The sequence below is a fragment of the Wyeomyia smithii genome, chromosome 1 (genome assembly GCF_029784165.1).
Source record: "Wyeomyia smithii strain HCP4-BCI-WySm-NY-G18 chromosome 1, ASM2978416v1, whole genome shotgun sequence".
Classification (NCBI taxonomy): domain Eukaryota; kingdom Metazoa; phylum Arthropoda; class Insecta; order Diptera; family Culicidae; genus Wyeomyia; species Wyeomyia smithii.
Window position 1 is genome coordinate 170423625 of NC_073694.1, and position 22500 is coordinate 170446124.

At 38.4% G+C, this 22500-nt stretch overlaps 1 protein-coding gene across 1 annotated transcript; it reads right to left on the reverse strand.

The window, feature by feature from the left end:
* Window positions 1–316: 316 nt before the first annotated feature.
* Window positions 317–21291, reverse strand: LOC129728687 (Y+L amino acid transporter 2). The gene is made up of 6 exons (XM_055687142.1): window positions 20139–21291; window positions 17965–18160; window positions 2025–2395; window positions 1637–1961; window positions 1453–1577; window positions 317–1074 (listed from the first exon to the last, which is right to left on the reverse strand). Exons 1-6 carry the CDS (start codon window positions 20303–20305, stop codon window positions 738–740), a joined length of 1521 nt encoding a protein of 506 aa, XP_055543117.1. The 5' UTR covers window positions 20306–21291; the 3' UTR covers window positions 317–737.
* Between the last annotated feature and the right edge of the window lie 1209 nt (window positions 21292–22500).

Sequence of the window (22500 nt, forward strand, 5' to 3'; positions counted from 1 at the left end):
ATCGTTTGAAAAAGAGATTTTTTAAGTATACTTTGACATTCAATCAATAAAAGTGGGTATTAAACCTATTGCTCTCGCCAACTGAATACCATTAAAAGTTGGGAAATTTTATGGGGAAGAACATTGCCGAAGACTATATGGCTCTAAAATAGCTTGATTTTGAGTTATTCGTGATTTACTGTGGAATAATAAGTTACATTTTGATGTTGATGGAAGAGAGAAGGTTAAACATTACAGTTTTTGTTTGCAGCCCTCAGTATTGTGATTAAAGCAACAGAATTTTTTGTAAAGGAAAACATGTTATAAAACAATATAATTCAAATTATGTATATAGTTATCTGATAGATTTATTGTTCTTAAGTACAGAGACATTTATGAATGTACAGGACAACAAACGTTTTCTATACTAGTTTAGACATTTTACAAGTTGCATGTATGCGTACGGTTGTCAGATCTTACACTGAATATATGATGTACGTAAGCAGTATACGTAGTATTTTCGATTGTGTTCCTTGCTTTGCGCCTTTAGACCCTGATGTTTGCTTTTGGTTTTGCATAACGCTAGACAATAACGTCTATAAAATGTTTTTGTAAAACAAACAAAAGACTTATTTCTTTACTTGAACATTGCAAATAATACCTCTACAAATATAAATGCTACTGGTGTCCATGGAAAGCGAGATCCCAGAAAAAAACAGGATCAGATCATGAAACCTCCGATTTTTCGACTTGGCGTTTCAATGATTAACGGTTTTCTCGTCCACGATGCTGGTTTGCATGTCGGACATCTCTCGATCGTTTTTCCGGTCGTGGTGACAATCGACGAAGGCTGCATTGAATAGGATCTGACAGCTCCGCTCGATGCACGTCATCGCAGCATTTCGAGACCGTTTGTTTTTACCGTTCCATACAACGCACACGTAATACACCGGCACTCCGGACAGGGTGATTCCGAGGCCGATGATCAGATTCAGCGGTTCGGAGAACGATGGTAGAAGAACCAGCACTAGACAGCAAGTCAGGAAAATGATCGGTAATGCCAGGTTCACGCGGATTGGACGCGGCATGTTAGGCCTAGAAAAAAAGAATGTTAAAAGAGATAATAACTTAGACGCCGCCAATTCGAAGTCCTACAGGAAACCTATTCCTGTGCATTCGGTGCAGTGCAGACCTTAGAGAGAGAGGTCCGTTCTTTCCAAAAATATAAACCTAGAGATAATTATTTGCTTCAGAAAAAAAAAACAAATCCAAAATAAATTGACCTTATTGGAAATTCTGCATAGGTACCGTTCTTCTGTTTTAGCTAAAATTTTGAATAATTTGAATTCGTTTTTCGGGTGATAAATGAGTTTCCCTATTTTAAGTATGAGACAAGGCGGCCCCCGTCTAAAGGTCTGCAAACGTTTGAACCAGCAATGTCTAAATACACACGATGCATTTTGTTCTACTCACTTGGTAACTCGCAGCCACAGTAGTCCAGCTACGCATGCTGCTACGGAAAGCCAGAGAATTTGGCTGAAGTAGTTGATTAACGCGACCACGTCTGCGCAGAATAGTGTTAGGATTGATGTGGCACACTAAGGAAACAAAATCAGTCAATCGGACGATACAGAGAAAAAAGAGAGAGAAATCTTACCGTAAAAATCAGAGCCGGAATCGGTGTTTGACGCCGTACGTGCACCAGCGAGAACCACGCCGGCAGGTGTCCCTCCTGGGCACCGGTTGAGAACAGTCTAGCCGATGTGAATAGGATTCCATTGACGCCCCCGAAGCAGCTTAGTGCCACGAAGATTGGCACTAGCCAGGCTACAGCGCCGAATATCCGGTTGCCAAAATTAACAGCGACAGCAATCGAAGCTAGCATGTCGTGCCGGGGAACAACAGCAAAGTAGGCCATGTTAACGAACACGTAAATTCCAGTAACCATTGGCATAGCGATCCAAATGGCGCGGGGAAGATTTCTTAAAAAAAAAGGAAGCGAAAAAGGTTACATTTTGAAACTCTAATTTGATTAACCTTTTTACTTGTATGGATTTTCCAGCTCCTCGGTGACAAAGTTCAAATAGTTCCACCCACCGAATGCAAAAAGTCCGGAGTAGAAAGCGTATGCCAAGCTGGATAGCGCATAGTCTCCTTCCCACGCATTATCGAAATTCTCGGACTCCTCGGTTGCCATGAAGACGATACCGGCGAGGATGATGGACACCAGTGCCGTGAGTTTAGCCAGTGTGAAAACGTTCTGCACCTTCATGGCCCATTTGGTTGAGATGCAGTTGATGGCGGTTAGAAAGCACAGACAGACGGCGGCTAATAGCCGGACCGCGTTGTCCGGCGGTTCGCATTCCGGAAAGAAAGGCTTCACCGCGTACTGAGCGAAGGTCAATGCTACGATGGCCTGAAAGCAACAACGAATGAAGCGTGAAAATAGCGCTTGCCATTGATAAAAACATGTTTACTCAGTAGAACCAATCGTGCGTCGCGATATAAATAGCGGTGGGCTCGTCATTCGAGCAGGGTAAGCTGCTGCTAAATTAATAAATTACTACTAATTAGAATCGCATTCGTCGGTCAAACGGCTTCGCATGGAGGCGTGCTCATGAAAACTGCGTTCGCTGTGGAAGACATATTTCCAAGTTGTTGTTTGGTGTGGGACATTGCTTGAAAGTTTACGGGTTACACTGGAAACTTCGACTGGGATAAATTGAATATTATTTGCATTCTGTGAGCGGTGTCTCGCTGACAGGTTTTCTGTAGCACGTAATACTCCACGTATCAATCGTTTGCGGTGTATGCATAACAAGAGAAGGGTAGATTGAATTTAATTTCAATAGCACAATAATTCAGTGGCATTGCTGTTACTACCGGGTTTCGAATGAATTCTGCTAAGGTAATTTTTTTTTATTTGTGAGGTAAAAAATATTTTAAAGAATGCGAGAAAAATCAGTACTGAGGTTCAAAAGCAACTGAAAAACACGACATAATTTAAAAGTATGGTAAATTACATCGATTTTAAAGTGTCCAATTTAGTTTGATTACTCAATTTATTTGAATGCTATCATCAGATGATGCGCATATTTTCTCTGGTTTGTTAATCACCATTTTTCGATGAACGAATTAAATATCTGATGTGCGAATCAGTGATTTCGCTGAATCTTGAGCAGGTAGTAAGTGGAACTGTTGGTTTTGCAAGACATTCGAAACGTTAACAGCTACATTCGCGATGAATAGCATTTACACCAATTCAATTTTAAATGAATCTATAGACGTCTGTTTCTCCCGTGTGTTCATATCAAGAAAGTTTTTTTCGATTAGATAAGATTTCATAAGGTCTGTACATTGTATTTCCGACGAAATCGGTTTTATGAAACTATAATACTCAGGCTACTAACAAATCCCCTCCTTAAAAAACAAGATTTCAGACTCCCTTCCCCCCTAGGTAACGATTAGTTACGTTCGATATGACTCCCCCCTTAAAATTACGCAACACTGGATAACCTGCCCCCTCCAAATTTGCAATTTTGAGTAAACATCAACCCCCCCCCCCCCCCCCCCGTCTTTCTAAAACAGACTCAGCACCATGAGCAGAACGTGCCGAACTTTTCTGTTTGAAATCGGATTGAATCGCAGTATCAGGTAAGAGATCTGGCATCAAAAATTATCGCGGCATTGCGACAATATCATGTATCCCTAAACTTCGTAAACCAAAAAATATTTAATCAGGTAAAGAACCGCATAACGTGTAACCAGGGGCGACTCGTCCATAGGTGCAACCTGTGCAATGCACATGCGGACGTCAGGCAGAAAATGAATCTAAAATCCAAATTCCTGATCTTATTTTCTTATTTTGTAGTTTTATTTTTAAATAGTAACAAAGGGAATTATTTGCTTTTATTCGCGAATAAAATTGTAGTTACTTCCCCAAACTCTGATTTTTAGAACTTCTAGTTGAACAGGTAGGTTGAACAGCCACGAGTCGCCCCTGCGTGTAACCAACATGGTTTTTACAAAGGAAGGTCTACGGCTACCAACTTACTTGAATTTGTTGATTCCTCTGTTGCGTCTATGGACAGAGGGAACTTCGTGGAAACTCTATACACGGATTTTAGTAAAGCTTTTGACAGAGTAGATATTTCCATGCTTATGTTCAATTTAAAAAAAAACTGGAATTTGAGTCAGGCCTACTTAGATGGATTGAATCTAATCTGACATATAGGACACAAACGGTTAGATTTAAGGGACACGTTTCTGTACCAGTAAAAGTGACATTTGGAGTTCCACAAGGCTCCCATTTAGGCCCTTTGCTCTTCGTTTTATTTGTTAATGACGTTACCCTTGTGTTGAATCGTCTCAAAGTATTGATAAATGCCGACGACATGAAATTGTACATGGAAATAAGAAACAAATTAGATATCCAACAATTCCAACAAGAGGTTGACATTTTGAACACTAGAATTACATAACTATATTTAAGATGTTAGCAATAGTTTTCAAGATGTAGTCTTCTATGGTTGACGCGAATAAACAAATTAAACAAATTACGTATCAACAACAACAATATCGCACGCTAGCCTGGGGGGCTAATGCGGTCACGATCAACTAGGTTAGTTGAGAGAATTCGTTATCGATATTGTTTTCGGCACATTTTGCATGTTGTAGGATAAGTACAACGATACACCGTGCCCCAGTGCTGAGTCGAGAAAATTTCCAGCTCGAAAAGATCCTCGACCTGATCGGGAATCGATTCCGATATCACGACCGTGTGGGAGAGCTAGCCGACCGACATCGCTAACCACAGAACCACGGGGATCACAAAAAAATTACGTATCAACAAATCGTAATAAACATCACACTGCTGTGCATTATTATCAGCATCGAAGCACAGTTGCAGTTTGGTAATAACCATTCATTATGCTCTTCCAAATACATTTGAAAAAGGCCGGTTGCTGCAATTGCGATTTTCATTTAATAATCGCATAAATGCTTCATGGTCAGATAGCGCGCGATATCCGCTCTGACATAAAACAAATTTTTCGAACGTTGTGGAATGGGATAACTGGAAAAATAGGTGTGACATATATATTTCCAGTTATACCATTCTACAACGTTCGCCAATTTTTATTGCGTATGTCGTAATACTAATGTACGGAAAATACATTTCATTCATTCTGGCTCAGAGCGATCTTTAGATAAGCTCCGCCTTTATTTTCAGTTCCCACAGATTTTCTCAGTTTCGTAACACGGATGTACAAAAATGATTTCTTGTGAACATTCTGTAGAGCCGGACCGATAGAGCTCTTCTAGAGGTAACGACATAACATGTATTGTGTCGTGTTGCGCGGCTTGGAAGAAGAAAATGTTTCCGTCTCCGTGTCGAATGGTAGCAGATTGTTGCGTGTTTGATATTGCCTATGGTAGACATGAGTATGAAGGTGGAAATTCTGCTGTGATGTCAAACTATAAACGTTTTGTTTTAAGACGCAATAGCGTAAGTGCTGCATTTCTGTTATCTGCTACCATCCAGCACGAGACCAGTATAAACTACAACCAGCCCTTCTCAGGGCCACCAACACGTTCTTAAGGCAATGTTGAATTTTTCTTGGCTTGCAAATGCTGAAATTTGCGGTTTTCCGTCTGTTACACATGTTAAAAAATCTTAACTACTTCAATCACATAATTGTAGAGCACCGAAAGGTGTATTATAATTCACAACAGTAACAACACTGGCAACAATATCGCACGCTTAGCCTTGGGGCTAATAGCGGTCTCGATCAACTAGACTAGTTGAGAGAATTCGTTATCGATATTGTTTTTGGCACATTTTGTATGTGTAGGATAAAGTACAACGATACACCGTGCCCTAGTGCTGAGTCGAGAAAATTTCCAGCTCGAAAAGATCCTCGACTCGATCGGGAATCGAACCTGATATCACAACCGTGTGGGAGAACTAGCCGACCGACATCGCTAAACACAGAGCCACGGGGACCTCGTAACAACACTGGCAAGTTTGTTCAATTATTTCGGATAACCATTCGCCGATGTTTCTGGTTCTCCCGTTTCCTCTAGTAGAATTGCCTTCCACTTCCAATAATTCTGCAGCTACCGAAAACTCCATAACAGCCGCCAGATAGACAGGTGCTTAAGTATCAACGCGCCCAGCGCGATCAGCCAGAAATTGAAATCCGGATTTTCGTTCGTGTGGTATCGGTACAGTCATGGAATGAACAAAGCGCGTGTCAAAATTCTTTGCACAGTAACACACAACACCGTGATGTTATGGGGTGTGGGACTAGTTCGTCAGGGGTTTTCTTCGTCATAGTTTTTGCTTCATTCTAATGAGGCATATATGACGAGGAAAACCCTTGCCGGAGTAGTCCCACACCCTACTGTGGCTTGCCTGCTATCAGCCTTCATCCGCCACGTATAGAATAACTGCATATGTACAATACGCAACCGATAAAAAGAAGGATTCGATTGTCTTCCAAGACACAAAACTGTACGTGTTAGGTATAATGCTGCGTGTGCGAGAGCTCTATCGGTCCGGCTGCCAACATGAAATGAAATTAATATTTTGTGTATTCGCATTACGAACTAGAGACAGGAAGAACTTGAAATAAAGGTGGAGTCTTGTACTTGTAGGACTCCGCCTTTATAACAAGTTCTTTCCTGGTTGTCTCTGGTTCGTAAGTTACAACATAGCTCTAAGAAATATCAGGAACAGAAAGCAACCTCGAGTAAACAACAACAACAACAAATCGTTTACAAAGTGTGATCGGTTGTATCTGTTAGTGTCGACTGTGCTTGTGAAGAGAGGTGGTGATTGGCTGCTCGGTATGATTTAGACAATCGATGTTATTTATCAACTTTTCAATAGTGTATCTCAAACAATAGGTTATTTTTGTTACGTACATTTAACCGTAAAAGAATTTCTGATCGGTTGATGCCAAAACCTCGAAATTTTGAGAAGAAATGACTGATATATAAGCGCTCAAAACCTGACCACTTTTCCCTGGTTGAATTACTAGATTTTCAAATTCAGGCGCCTAACTTCGATATAGACGTTAGTCAACGTCAAAAAAACTCTCGGGTTCGGGTTTTAACCGAAGAAAAAATCGAGTTCGGGTTGGAAAAAACATCAAATCCGACATATACGACTTGCATATTAAATTTTACCAGTTCTCGAAACTTCTACTTCACTCGAAACTGCAAACATATTCGATTGTGGATCGGATCATTTTCAGTAGAGCTTACTTTTTCACGCTTTCACACATCAATAAAAAAAAAAGCTGCAGCTAACGAGAAGCTGACTTTTCCGCGCGTTTATATTCCGGGGACTTCTGGTCAATTTCCATTTTATTTTTTTTTTTTAACTAATGTATGCCTGAAGGGCACTGGGTACTGAAATGCCACTGCGACAGCCTTACTGATTGTCTTTTGTGGCTGGCCCCGATTGCTGTGCACAGGCTACGGATTGCTCGTACTCATTGATGGAGTAGAACTGTTTTGTTGTAAAACTGTACCCCAATTAGGTACAACATGGTTGATGAAACTAATGACCTGCTTGGGATTAGAGCTCCATACTTGGTATGGAGTTAAAAGGTAACTTCCTAAGAAGTTGTACCTAGAGGAAGCAAGAGCTCCGCAAGAGCAAAGCAAATGCTCTGAACTCTCTGGTTCAGATTTGCAGAATCGGCAGGTGTCGTTCAACACTACACCGATTTTCTTTAAATGATAAAAAGCGGGACAGTGTCCGGTTAGGAGTCCCGTGATTATCCGTAGTTCATTACGATTTAGACTAAGTAACTTTCTGGCGGTTCCGGGGTTCGGATAGATTAACTTTTTAGCTTGTTTACAACCCTGTACCTGATGCCATTGGGATGCTAATTCTAGCCTTTCCCAAGTTAGTAGTTAAAATTTACTTTTACTTGAAGCGTAAACTAATGGATTTTACAGGAACTGCACTGTAAACTGCATGCTGATGAAAAACCTGTGCGTACCTTTCATGAATGTGATCAACCTTCCCACACAGCAAACCACTAGTATATCATTTCAGATTGCAAAAACATTTACTTTTGCAGATTGACTCCAAATAGACAAATTTCACTTTTTCACTTCACGAAAACATGTCAGTTTTCTGATGTAAACGTTGAACTTTGATAAAATTTCTAGATTCTCATCTATTTTATTAACATTTTAAACTGAATTGTTAGTAGAGTTAGCACTTACGTTTTGTTTTAGCACGATTCCATGAACTTACTCTTCAGTACACACGGAAGCCTAAGATATTTACTACAAAAGCGCTTTATACCATTAGCCATACACAACTGTACGAGTCGACGAGATGATGCCAAAACTCATTATTCACTGTGGATGTGACTTTATACCGTTTTCAATATATTTTTCCAATGTGTTGAACGAAAACTTTTCGTAGGAATAACTGAAATACACGTACATAATACGCTAACTAACAATTATCATTGTACAGCTAGGTTTAACAGCCGTGCCGACAGGTTTCTCATAAAGTAATAAAAATCTCATCGAAGACCGAAATTGCGATTGTAGTTACTGACAGTACAACACATCGATATCTATCTGCGCTTCCATGTCTACAGTTTTGGTTCGTAATATCTGCTCGATGAAGTGCTATTTTCAGATTTGCTCGCCCTCCGGAAATGACTATGGGTGGTACGTGTAAGTGGCCAGGAATGATAAGTACCAGCAGTGCCACCAGTAGGTATTGTAAGCACGGTAGCGAAGCAACAAGTGAGCAAGCGACCCACGATCTTTTGTCTGTTCTAAAACCGACTCGGCACCAAGCTCATTTGTTTCAATGTCGGCGGAATTGCTGTTTTTGATTTGCCTTCCAGATTCGTTCTGTTTCAGTTAGGCCTAGTAGCTATAAAGTGCCTTTGACAAGGGTAGCGCAATGAATGATGCTTTGAAATAGAAGCTATACTCTCCTATATGACAATACTATATTAAAATGAGATACTAACTGCCATTTGATTGCAATCAAACATCATTTCCCACACGACTTTGACTTCCGAGCACCAGTCGGGTTCTAACGGGACGGGTGCGATACATAGTCGCTTCAACTCTGGACTGAATCAACAGATATTTCCACCCAGCAGCCCACTAGCGGGCCCTTCCCGGAGCTTCTATTTTTCCACATCCAGCATAGTTTAATTCAACCGTCAAGCTTACACGAAACAGCTCTCAGGTTGTTTGTCTTGAGCTTTTTTTTGCATTGTTTCATTACAATTCCCCGTGGAATCGGTTTCCACACCCTCGTACCCCATCGAGAAAATACGTCCGCGGTCTACGATGGCACAGAAAAAAACACAAAGACGCAACTCAAACAAGCGAAGTCCGTCAAGGTTTCGTCGTGGCTTGTCAATCACTGATTGAATGAGCTGTGCGAAAGAGGGAAGGGGGGGGGGGGGTGTAAGTTCAGTACTTTTTGGGAATTTCTCGACCATGCTGCTCCATCATTTGCGTCTGCGAACGACGTCAAGAACCGCACCCAAGAGGTGGTAGTCTGTTTCCCGAGTAAGGTGGCATGACGGCGTAATTGTTCGTTCGGTTTATTTATGTACCGAAATCCTGATTTAGTGCTTCTTCTCCAATATTTTGCGTAAATTTAAAAATCGAAGTTTTTACACAAGAGTGCAAGGTCGACACTTATCGCTCACAACGTCACTTCGTTGGTCAAAACGTAGAAACCCGGTTTCGGTCGTACATAAAACTACCTAGCTAGATATCGAGTTACGGTTTGCTTTTTAAAACTGTACACGTGCCACTAGAGGCCTATGGCCGATAGTTACGTGGGACTATTCGATTTATTAGGTAGCTCGATATATTGAATCAGGACGGTTGCAACGGATGTGCGGTTCTGATTTGCGGTTAGTTAGAAGCGGTTCGATTGTTTAGCGTAGGAAACTTTGGTCAGGGAAAGAGAAAAAAGATAAAGATTGCAGAGTTTTTTCTAGAATTAAGTGCGATTTTTGTTTTTAATGTTGTAGCAACAGTTGGAAATAATACCGCGTTATTTTTGTCCGATGGTTTGCTTTTTTTACATGAGTACCTACTGTTTCTCTTATTTCGTTGTATTGATTCTCTGTTATATCAAGTGCAGTTTTCAATCAAGTTCAGATAGAGATAAACAGGGTAAGACCGCCCACCGTAGTTTTACTACCAAGTTATATAATAATTGCAAAATTTCCCTAACGTAAATTCCCCTGTAACGTACCTGTACAGTATAATTACATAACATTTTGCATCTTTTTCTGCTGCGATAGTGCGCGAACGATCACAGAAATATACAAAAATCAAGCAACCGGCCAATTCGCTATTGTTTTGTGGCTACAAGACTCGAGGTTTTTCTGTTTAAAAATTCATTGTTTTGTTTGTGAATATACGTTTAATCGCTTGCCTTAATCTGTCTTTATTTGAAAATATTGAAAACCGTAAGTAATCTTGTAATTTTGACTACTTTCTCGGGGGGCTATGAAAATTTTGCACTGGGGGTAAAGTTATCCACTATACATGGGATGGAACCGTCACGTATACATACATCTGTTTGTTATTTTACTTCAAGACCCAAATGCCTCAACACTACAAAGAAAATATTGACAGGTTCGGTAAAGCAATTTCAAGCCACATAAGACAACGATGTTAATCGACAATTTCGATCTGGTTGAAGCTTTTCTAGAAATATTTTTTAACCACGATTGGTTTTTGAAAAAGGTAAACTCGAGTGAAAATGGTATTGATGAACAAAAATAATTTCAGAGCCAGGGCGGTTTGTTTGATCGATATGACGTCTTCGGCAGAGTCGAAAAGTAGTTTTGTCCTTTTAAAAAAGTATACACCGTAAAATACTACAAGGTATTAGACCTGTGCGCCGACCATATCATCGGTGGCGGCGGCGTAGTACCGGCGTGACACTAATTACCACTTCCAAAATATTGCGTATAATGTGTACACTTTCATGATCGGTTTTTTAATTCAAAATAAATAGTTAAAAATATGTTCATCCGGGTTGACAAAAAAGAAATAAGAATGGTTAAGAAACAAGTAAACAAACAATTTAACAACCAGCAAAGAAATGACTATCGGCGCGATAAAAATTTCCTCGGCGGCGCGCCGACTCAAAACCATCGGCGGCGGCGGCGTGTGTAAAAGTGTCGGTGGCGGCGGCGCGGCGTGGCGGCGCACAGGAATACAAGGTATACAGCCCTAGGGGTTGTATGAAATGGTGACGTAGGACTAAATGTATATATTATATGCTTCGATAAACTGTTCATAGGCAACACTACCGTTTATATTTGATGGTCGTTATTGTAAAACTAACGATGCATGAATACATGAAAATTTTACACTAGTAGTAGTTGCAAAAATTCTCATAACTCTTATCTTCAAACATCTATAGTTCTGAAAAGAACCGATTCCATAATCTTCAGTATGAACTTTGTGCTACAGAACGCTGATGATCGCACCGTCGGTAGCATTGAATATTTTGCTTGACAGCGCATAATAAACTTTGCTCTCCGCTGTGCCCTCCAGTAGCTGTGCCAGCTAAATATTCTGTAGCGTACGATGGTGACTGTTGCTGCCGTATGCAAAATAAAGGTAACATGTTCCGCAGTGCCTGGAAGATGACTCGTATGCAGCTCTCGTTTCTCAATGTCGCGTACCTCTAACAGCTATACTCCACTCGCTTTTGTGTGACAAACTAGACTGAAGCTGAATTTTCTACACGCAGTCTTTTGTATCGAGTTCAGCGTAGATTTTTGCCATGAGGGCGTAGCTACGCAGCTTAGAGAAAGACAAACGGAACAAAACATTTTGTTGAGTCAAAATATGTAGGCAGTGGAATTCATTCCGTCCATGTTATTGTTATCCGTGCTCGGGAAACAAGGAAATAGCAAGGAAAATGTATGGGAATGCTTGACCTTGGAACTTTTACCTTTTTTCACCATTAAGCAGTAAAGCAACAATGTTTAACATTATATCAAACAATTGTTACACATTTTATCTATTCACCGACACATAAATGACCAAGATGCATTAACAGAGTGGCCACTCAAAACTCGAAATTAAATTCCCGGTTTTTCCCGGTTCCAAACAATCCCAGGTTTTTCACCGGTTTTCCCGGTTGGGTGGCCGCTTGCTATAATCGTTTGAAATCGGATGCCACATTTGTCAGTTTCATTTTCAATTTCATAAAATGTAATCTAGTATAGAAAACAAAGAAGTTGTCCTACGTAAAAAAAAAAAATTAAAGGAAAGGTAATAGAATTAAAAATGAAATTTTTAAAAACTAATTCATAATAATCGTGTTTTGTCTGCAAAATCTACAAAAGGATAGCTAAACTCTAATGGTTGTCCGTTTACGGAGTAATAAAAATTTAAACAGCTTTAATTTTGTGACGAAAATTTTTTACCGGTTTGTTTGATTAGTATAGAGTCGTTGGTAAAGTTCAGATAGTAATTTAGTTCTCCAAAACAAAAATACAGTGATCACCCGATTATATCTCACCCTGATGATTTTTTGCGTGATAAAATAGGGATAGTGATAAAATCGGGAAATTTTTAAAATTTTATTTTTTTTATTGAAGATGTTAAATCAATAACTAAATACGTAAAATCAGCAATTTAATTTTTTTTTTGATAATTTTTCTGTACAAACATATGAAAAAGGCTGCAGTTGTTTTTTCATAAATCGATATATCGGAATAATGACAAAAGACAGAGAAAAGTTGTCAAGGGATGAATTTGAGAAAACTGTCTGACCTTTTATAAAAAAATATTTAAAAAATTCAATTTGAGATCCTGTACTGAAAAAAAAATTTCAAAAACAAAAAGTGACTGAAAAAAATCGATCATCACTATTTTTTAAAACATTTTTTTAGATAGATAATTCAGTTGCCTTAAGCTTTTCTGAACAAACCCTAAAAAATAAAAAACCTAGAAAAAATCGATGTAAAGTTGCAAATAAATTACAATTAAGTTTATTATTCGTTCATGTTTTTGTTTGAATTGGTAAAATGAATTATTTGCTTTTTTGTAGCGCAGTACCATAAGCAAAATATTAGATGTTCTCACAATACTAAACTTTGCCGAAGACAGCATGCTGATATCTCTCACATATTGCAACCAGAAAAATCTTGAAATGTAAATAACGATTTTTAATGCCTTCTCATAGAAAACTTTATGTTGCTTGCAATATGTAAGAGATAGAAACATGATGTCTTCTGTAAAGTTTCTTGTTTTGAGATCACCTAAGGCTACTGACATACTGAGGCGTCAAATGAAGCGAAGCGTTGAGCGTTTGAGAAGCGGAATAAACAGAAGCGTTGAGTGAAGCTTCCTATGACATACTGGAGCGACTGGAGCGAGCGATGCAAATGCGTTGTGTTGTCATATTCCTAGATTCCAGCGGTTTCGTTTAAAGGAAATATGAATTCTTCCATTGAAGATTTGTTTGCTGCTTCAAGCACAGTAAATCACTAAAAAAGTAAACATAGAGATTTTTTCATGAAGTAAAATAATATTTCTGAAGTCAGTTGCGCCACAGACGTAGTAAAAAAAATAAGAAATTATTCTAAATTTTATACCCGCTGACCCCAAGTAACGTTCAACTAGTTTATGATATCTGTTCAGTATGTTAGGCATGCAATATCAATCAAAAATACCAGTGTTATTTTCCTGACGACCTGAAAATTTTTCCCGATATTTTCTATATTTGAGACCAAAATAAAACGAATAAAAAGCACCTGGCGATATCAGGTTTAGTCTGAACATGGTATTACTGAACTAACATTTTTCATACATTTTAACATTTTGTTAACCGAAAATGTATTCTATTTGCTTTTTTTCAATTACCAAACCAAAACAAAGCAAATGTAAAGCACCTCGCGATGAAAGATTTTGTCTGAACAAGGTATTACCGCGTAAGTATACGCGCGTCAAAACACTACTCGTTCTGTTTCGCCGCCTCTACCGACGCGTCGTTGCCGCTTGAGTGTGACCGGTTTGAGCGTTTTATATAGACGTTCGAAGAAGTAGCTCGGACGCTTTTGCGACGCTTCTTGCTTCGCTTCATTTGACGCCTCAGTATGTCAATAGCTCAATACTTTGCCCAAGACACCAAGCGTCTATCTTTATTTAATGAAAAAGTAAATATTCTATCTCACTTTTAGGAGGATTGATCATCCAGCTTTCTACATCAAAAGATGCGTTTTCAAATATTTTGAAACTTCTCCGAACATATTATACGGTTATAATAAACATTTGTATCACTATTCAATTATTCGCACGATAACAGCGAAATGTAACATTGTGCATCGGTTGAATTTTTAATGTGAACTGCATCCAGAATGATACACAGAATTATGAAAAATATCCTAAAGATTGAAGCGTAATAGAAAATCAGTTCACCCTGACATTTTTTTAATGAAATGTTTAATGATGATAAAATCGGGTGAAAAATGTGATAAAATCGGGGGCAGATAAAATCGGGTACAGATATAATCGGGTGATTACTGTATATATATAAAAAAAAATTAAAATATGGATAAAAAAAATTATTAATTATTATTATTACTCTATATAAGGTGTTAGCGAGCTGATCTAAAATCCTTTAACATTTAACATTTATTTACTTAGCATCATCGGACAACAGGGTCTACATGAAAAAAAAATAAAACTTAAAAACTAACAAATTAAAAAGAGCTTCGGCTACGCAATCGACATTTAAACGTTTCACAGCTAATATTGAAGTCGAACAAATGGAATACGGAAGTGGTTCCCAACCTTTTTGGCTCTGCCGCCCCTTTTGCTAAGTTTGCTAAACACAAAGAGTTACGCGGCTCCCTTTGCGAAGCACAGTCTAATTTGTTCCACGTCTTGGTCCTAATACGCAAAAGAGTTGAAAATCCGCTTTCACAGAGATACCTAGAAAGAAAGTTTAATCGCCTATCAAATTTCCAAGAGCTTCACGGCCCCCTTAGATGAGCCTCGCGGCCTCCTTGCTGGCCGCGGATTCCGGTTGGGCACCACTGCTTAAGGAGATGAAATAGGTCCCTATTTGATGAAAAAATCCTTCTACGCATATGGCTAAAATTTAATAACTGCAGAGTTATTCACTTTCTTCGGTTATGCTTGCCTTTAACAAGGTCTTGCACAAGAAGTATGGTAGCTAGCTCAATTCTGTTAGTTTCGTTGGAAAGCTGAGAAAATTTTGTAATCAATAGTGTCTTAAAAACGTCGAACTAGAGAACTAGAGAGAACTCTCTGAAATGTGTGATGAACATTGGTTTTGTTGTTAACTAAATTAAACATTGGCGTCCACTCTACAAGATGTTGTTTGACATCGAGCATCTAACTCTTTTAGTTTAGCTGCTATTTCACTTTAGAGCAATAAGCTGCGCCTTCATTTAGTGTTGTAAAATTCACAATTTTCTGCGCTGTCATACAGAGTTTGACTATTGTTTTGCATTCTTACCTATGTTTTGTCATTTCATTTGTATATCTGTTTGTGTGAAGCCGTTCGAACATTAAAGTAATTGTTAGATATTTTTCATGATATTATATATTTTGGCAAACAAATAGTCCATTTAACTGATTGATGTTTCCAGCGAAGTTTTAGATAGTAAAATTTCACCTCTGAGAGATGAGTAAACAATATTAATTGTAATGTAACAATAAACTTTATCAAAGCAAAAAACAATTGCATTTATACTATTTGTTCTATTTATTGAGCCTTAGAGTCGGTCGAAATTAAATCGAAAAAATTAAACCGTACCGCAGACAGACGTCCAAGCTGAGTTCCAGACTTGTCTAAATATTTTGTAGTAACAAACAGCGCTACCAGTGACTCCAGCCTTGTACACCAGCGAAAAAAAAGTCAACAGGCGACGCTAGTGTTCAAGTGATTTATAACGCAATTCTCTTTGAAAACTTTCACGGAATTTTCGATCAATGTTGTTCTTGCTTGGACGTCTGTCTGTGACCGTACTTTGCTACGCTTTTGGTAACGAGAATGACTATCATTAATCTTGGTTAATGTGAACTTTTTCGCCTCTTTTCGAACCAGATCAAATCTATCAGAATCATGACGCTACTGTTTCAAGGCTTGACTACTGTAACTTCATAGCTTCAACCGTGAAGCCAAATCACTCTACCGTCGAGTATTCATCAAGTAGTTCGTTAATGACTTTGCTGAGAGAAACAGTAATTAATATAGTCTTTTCGGTCATTGGCGTCTACATTCTTGAGTGTATATAACATGCCTAATTTTGTTAAGGTATGTTTAGACTAGCAGATTTTTTCATCGGATTCGAGCTGATTGCTCGAAAATATATCGAATGTAATGTTGGTTTACGTATACACCTACACCTAAAAAAAACCGCGTAAATTCCGGAATCCGCGTAAAAAACCGCGTAAATCCCGGAATCTGCGTAATAAAAAACCGTGTCAATTCTGCAATCTGAATGAAGAAAAACCGGAATTCGCGTAAGAGAAAATTACGCGTAAATTCCAAAATCCGCGTAAAAAACGCGTAAGTTCCGGAATCCACGTTGAAGAAACCGCGTAAATTCCGGAATCCGCGTAAAAAACGCGTAAATTCTGAAATCTGTGTTAAACAAAACCCGCGTAAAAAAACGACCTTAGTGTATTCGATATTGTGATTCGACATGCCGTTCGATATGTCGAATTGAATAGGAACGTTTCTATTTTTTTCAGTTTTTTGTTTTGGCTCTCCATAACAAACATCACTGTCATTTTTTGTGTGCTGGCAAATATTGAAATGCAGAAAAGAATTCATTTGGCAGTTCTTCCTTTCAACTTGTGCAAGCAGTGTGAACACCGCCATACAAACAGGTTCGACAAAGTATGTCGAACAATACATCGAGCAGACTTTCGATTACTGCAGTGGTCAAAATCAGACCGACATGTCTAATAGCCTAAACGTACCTTCAGTCGTGGCACGTGAACCAGTCAGAACTTTGAGAATATATTGTTCCCAATATATCGCATGACTGTAGCAATTCGCCAGGATTAATACAATCTCTAGTTTGTGTTTTGCGATAATTGAAAAAGTAAGCTTACGTTCGAACTCTAAATGCTACTACAGAATAGAAAGCTCGCTCGTTCATCTTCTGCGAGTTCATTACTAACGAAATCCAATTAATAACGGGTCCGGGGTAATTCTATCTGACAAAAAGGGTGGTAACTCTTTCCAACTTTCGAGCAACTAGTTGTCCTTTTGCGTCTTGCGAATATCCGCTTTACGTTGAGCTCGGGGGCATGGCATGGCAGAGTAGAGGAAGTGTTTAGTCTGATGTCAGATTTCATTCCGTAAATGAACATTATTTCGTTCTGTTAGCATTGCGAAACGCTTGAAATGCTGGGAAAAAGTGAGTAATGATCTATAAGTTTTGTCCTAGAGCTAAGCTGAAATGGAGTTCAATCAAGTGAGAAAAAAGAACAAAACATGAACCAATACCATAGGAGAAGCTGTTCTGCGCATATGCCAGCCGACGGATTGGGGTTCTATCAAGCATTTGAATGTGGGATTGCTGAGGTGGTGCACAGATTTCCTCTATCTTGGTACGATATAGGAACAAGATAAAAAGTTTAGCTCCTACCACTTTTTGCAGAGTGAAGCTCTACTAACGTGGGAGTTGGAGCAGGATCGAGATGATAAGAATCCGAACTAAAGGTTTGATTGCTATTGCGGGGGCGGCTCGCAGTTGAAATGATTCTTAAGTACGGAATAAATAAACCTTTTTATTGATGGGAAAAGGAAAAAAATCCTTTGTGCGAAAAAGGAAAGAGCATGACGACTTGGAATAGTGAAAATGGTTATACGATTTGTAACTAGACCACGTTTCATTTTATCACGATTTATTATTTCCTAGAATCTCCACCCTAGTGTTTGGGAGGAAGTAAGCTACGAACCTGAGTGGTAGGTCGAATGATGAGCAACGCCATCCAGAGCCGCAAGAATCCAACAAGTGGTCCAAATGCAACAAGTAGGTAAGCATAGTCACCCCCGGAACGTGTGATGCAGGTACCGAGCTCCGCGTAACAAAGCGCTCCCAACGTCGACAGGATACCGCTCAGTGTCCAGATTACCAGCGATGAACCGACGGATCTGTGCAAGGAAAGGATGAAAAAATTCAATATTAGAATTCATCATCACGAAACTCCCTACTGTGTTGCACCGGTTTGGGTTCTAAATATGTAAAAGCATGCACAAACTCGTCAGACCAGTTTCAAAGATACAATAAATAATCTCCGATGCGTAAGTCCTACAATTACCGTTCTGAGAAATGAGGAAGGAATGGAAAACGGAGATGTATTGAAATTGTTAGATATTCGTTCTGTATCAACGTCTCTTCTGAGAATGTTACCAGTAGGGGTAAGCGGGGTAAGACCGCCCCCTTAAGCAATTCTGTTTATAGAAAAAAAAAAGTTGCGGCTGCAATTTCATCTTTTCTTCGCTAAGAGGTTCTTCTATTCAATACCCGCATTTAAAAAATAAGAACTGAAATTTTTTTGTTTATTTTCCAGGTTTTTTTTTCAATTTTAAAAATTCATTGAAAATGTGCAGACCTTTTTCATGCGGAGTAAGCCCGCCCACCAGCGGGGTAAGATCGCCCACCATTTTTTGAGGATAACAAATATTTTTAGGGCCAAGTTGGGTTGATTTTATCGGTATAGTGTCTTTGACAAAGTTGTGGATGGTATTTTTTTTTGATAAAAACTACCTACACTGTGAAAAATCTGAATTTTTTTTTTCTAAGTTTCAACTTTTTTTGTTTTTTGATTATCCAAGTTCAAATCAATGTTTAGGTAACTCTTTGTGGTTTTCAAAATACAGATTTTTCAGAATTGGGGTTTTTCAAGATATTCAATTTATATAAAACCTGTCTTTAAGCTATGAATAGAAACTCATTATACCTGTCTGTATGATTTTTTTGAAGACTTATTATGCATAGAGTAATAATAATAATTATTGATTTTTCAATATATTTTAATTTTTTTTTGAATAACGAAATTACCAACGACGCCCAAACAAAATTCTTCACAAAATTTGAGCTATAAATATTTGTATTACTCCATGATCCAATAACCATCAAGTTTTAGCTTACCTTTTGTAGGTTTTGCAGGCAAAAACATGATTTTTTTTTGAATAAATTAAAAAAAAACTAATTCTATTTTTATATCTTCTCTTTAAACTTTTTTACAGTGTATACTTTTTTCGGAAGTAAAAAAACTACTGTTTTCAACTCTGCCGGAGAAGTCATATCGATCAAACAAACCGTCCTGGCTCTAAAATTATTTTTGTTCATTAATACCATTTTTACACAAGTTTACTTTTTTCAAAAATTAGTCGCGTTAAAAAAATATTACTAGAAAAGCTTCTACCAAATCGAAAAAGGCCGATTAACTTCGATGTCTTATGTGGCTTGAAATTGCTTTACTGATCCTGTAAATATTCGCTTTGTAGTGTCGAGGCATTTGGGTCTTGAAGTAAATCAACAAGCACTTGAATACGTGGCGGTTTTACCCCATGTACAGTGGGCGACTTTACCCCCAGTGGAACATTTTCATATTCCATCGAAAAAGTAGTCAAAATTACAAGATTACTCACGGCCTTCGATAGTTCCGAAAGAAGACAGATTCAGGCAAGCGGTAAAACGTATATTCACGAATAAAACAATAGATTTTTAGACAGGAAAACCTTAAGTCCCGTTGCCGCAAAACAATAGCGCGTTGACTGGTTGCCAGCTGAAAGGTTGTTTTTGATTATTTCTGTGACTGTTCGCGCACTATCAAAAAAGAAAGGGGTGCAAAATGTTATGTAATTATACTGTAAAAGACATGTTAAAGAATTTTTCCAATTATTATATAACTTGGTAGTAAAATCACGGTGGGCGGTCTTACCCTGTTTACCCCTACATTGACTATAATCTTTGTATGCTGATTTTGAGTACATGAAAAGAATATTAATTCTAATTTTCTATGACTGACTGACTACAATTGTTATGCTTAGACTTGAGTTGGAATTTCGGCCACTACAGTGTATTTTAAATCCAGATTCAAATGATTTCGATTTTGGAACATACTTGGTATACAAGAAAACACCAGCCGGCGAAACAAAAATTCCAGATCCGATGATCGTCCCGACGATGATCGTAATTCCATTGACCAACGTAATTTTGCGCTTCAAGACTACTTTGTTGCCGCCTCCAGTGTCAGTAGTTGCCGCATCTTTCTCCGTTTCATTAACCATCGTTTTCACCGGTTTCTAAAACTATGTACCTAGTAGCAATTCCCCTGCGTCACGATTAGCAGAATTATAATTTTCACGCGAGATTACCCAAATCACTCTTACGGCACGTTTTGTAAGATGCTCTTTCTGGTAAATAACGACCCACTCACACGCACGCTTTCGGTTCACGGTCAGCTCGGCTTCGAAGAATCCACGTGGCACAGTTTAAAAATATAAAATTCACAATAACAAACAATCAATCCAATTGGAAATGCTTGCGATTGCAGGAAGTCTTCGATATCTTTTGCAACCAGAAGACTCGCACGAAAACACGACCGGTCGCAGCAACGTTTCACTTATCACTACACGGACACGCCGCATTGGCAACAGCGATTCGATCTTTGGTAAAACAGCAGTCGACCGACAGGCGGGAAGTGAAATTAGGAAGAGGGTAGAATTTTCCCTACTATAGCTTTTCCATTGTATTTGCTCTCTGGGATAATCAGTGCACTCAGAGAGACTTTAGCCACTCTCTTTTTCTTGTCTTTTTATGTTCACGCCGATCGTTTCGTACCGATGTAAGTTCACACGCAGGTAGGTATAGTATAGGTATTTATCTTTACAATTGGAATAGCAGAAAAAAGATGACGCAAATGTTTTCTTTCGGCGATCAGCCGTGTGGTTTGTAACCTAGAATATTTTTACACTCACTTTGAAATAATAAAAAAGTGAATTGAGATTTGCAAAACATAAGAAAGAACACAGCATAAACACACGCACACTGATTCCTATAACCGCTGAAAATGGCTCACAAACCAATCCTCCGAATTTTCGATCGAACTGCACTTCCTCAAGCACCGGTTTTGTTTACGTTTTATATCTGAGCAATTTTTAGCTCTGAAGGAAATGCCACGCAACTATAGATATTCGTAGTTTACAATTCGACTCAAACTAAAGAAACATTCAAAACGTACCTATCGATCTGAGACCGGCAAACAGACTGTTAGGAATGTGTGTACTATAACCTAAAGTTGGGTACAGTACGTGCGTTATTTACTTCATTCAACCAGTAAAGGAAAAGAGCGAAAACCACCAGTGCACTATAGAGTATAGTGTGGAAAGCGAGAACGACGAAAAATCGGACCGAAAACTTGCAAATCGTATTGGAGCGTTCAAAGCAATATTTTACACACACAAAAATTATTATTTTACTCACTGCAGAGGTAAAACGGGTAAAACCGAAAAGAGTGTACACACTAGAGATGGTCGGGTATGGGAAATTTGTTACCCGTACCCGACCCGTACCCGACTCATCGAAAATTTTCAAACCCGTACCCGACCCGAACCCGAAGTCTGGTTTGTTTAAAATACCCGTACCCGACCCGAACCCGAAAAATATCTATTCTAACTACCCGTACCCGACCCGTACCCGATAGAAAAAAACACCGAAATTGCCGGTACCCGACCCGTACCCGACCCGTCCTGGTTTTTTTTTTAATTTTTTTTTGTTCAACATGCCTGGGTACCTCGTACATTTTATGCACTGATTGTCATATGTGGTTTCTCGAGATGATGGCCGGAGCCAGGCTAGAACCGAGTGTGCGTGTGAACGAATGATAATGAACCCAGAGTTTCAGGCGGGTGGTCCACTATAAGAAATCGGTCCACTATGAAAAGTGCATGTCTGGTAAAGTTTAAAATAAACGACGAGTTTTATAAACACATTAAAGGGTCAAACTAATTTTAGAAGGTCGAAATTAATATAGTTTAAAACTTGAGAAAAATTTGATAATTCACTGCAAACCTGTAATTTTGAGTATAGATTCGGTGTCATTGATAAATTCTAAAAATCAGTAAAAAACAGATATTAAATAAATAAATAAATAAATAAATAAATATTTAAGTGCCTAAGTCCAAAATATGAGTGCAATATCATAGAATTTGATTTTTTTATATCTTTTCAAAACTCGGCATACTGACGTTTTTTGACATATTTAAAAATAAATATATCATTACTTTGAAACGCTCTGCAGCTTCAATGATAGCTTGATTTTTTTTGGCCTCGAAGAAAAAGTTGATTTGTAGTTAGTTTTTATTACCTATTATAATATATCATATTGTTTTAATTTTTATAAAAACAATTTTTTTTGCGAAATTTGGTTGATTTGAGGAGTTGTGCAAAAACTACGTAAGCTGTTTTTGAAAAGAGGACGCCC

Coding starts and splice junctions, on each gene's coding strand:
- LOC129728687 (XM_055687142.1), bottom strand. CDS start 20,305: ATGGTTAATGAAACGGAGAAAGATGCGGCAACTACTGACACTGGAGGC. Junction 1,962..2,024: donor GAGCTGGAAAATCCATACAA/GTAAAAAGGTTA, acceptor TTTTTTTTTAAG/AAATCTTCCCCGCGCCATTT. Junction 1,578..1,636: donor TTCCGGCTCTGATTTTTACG/GTAAGATTTCTC, acceptor TTGTTTCCTTAG/TGTGCCACATCAATCCTAAC.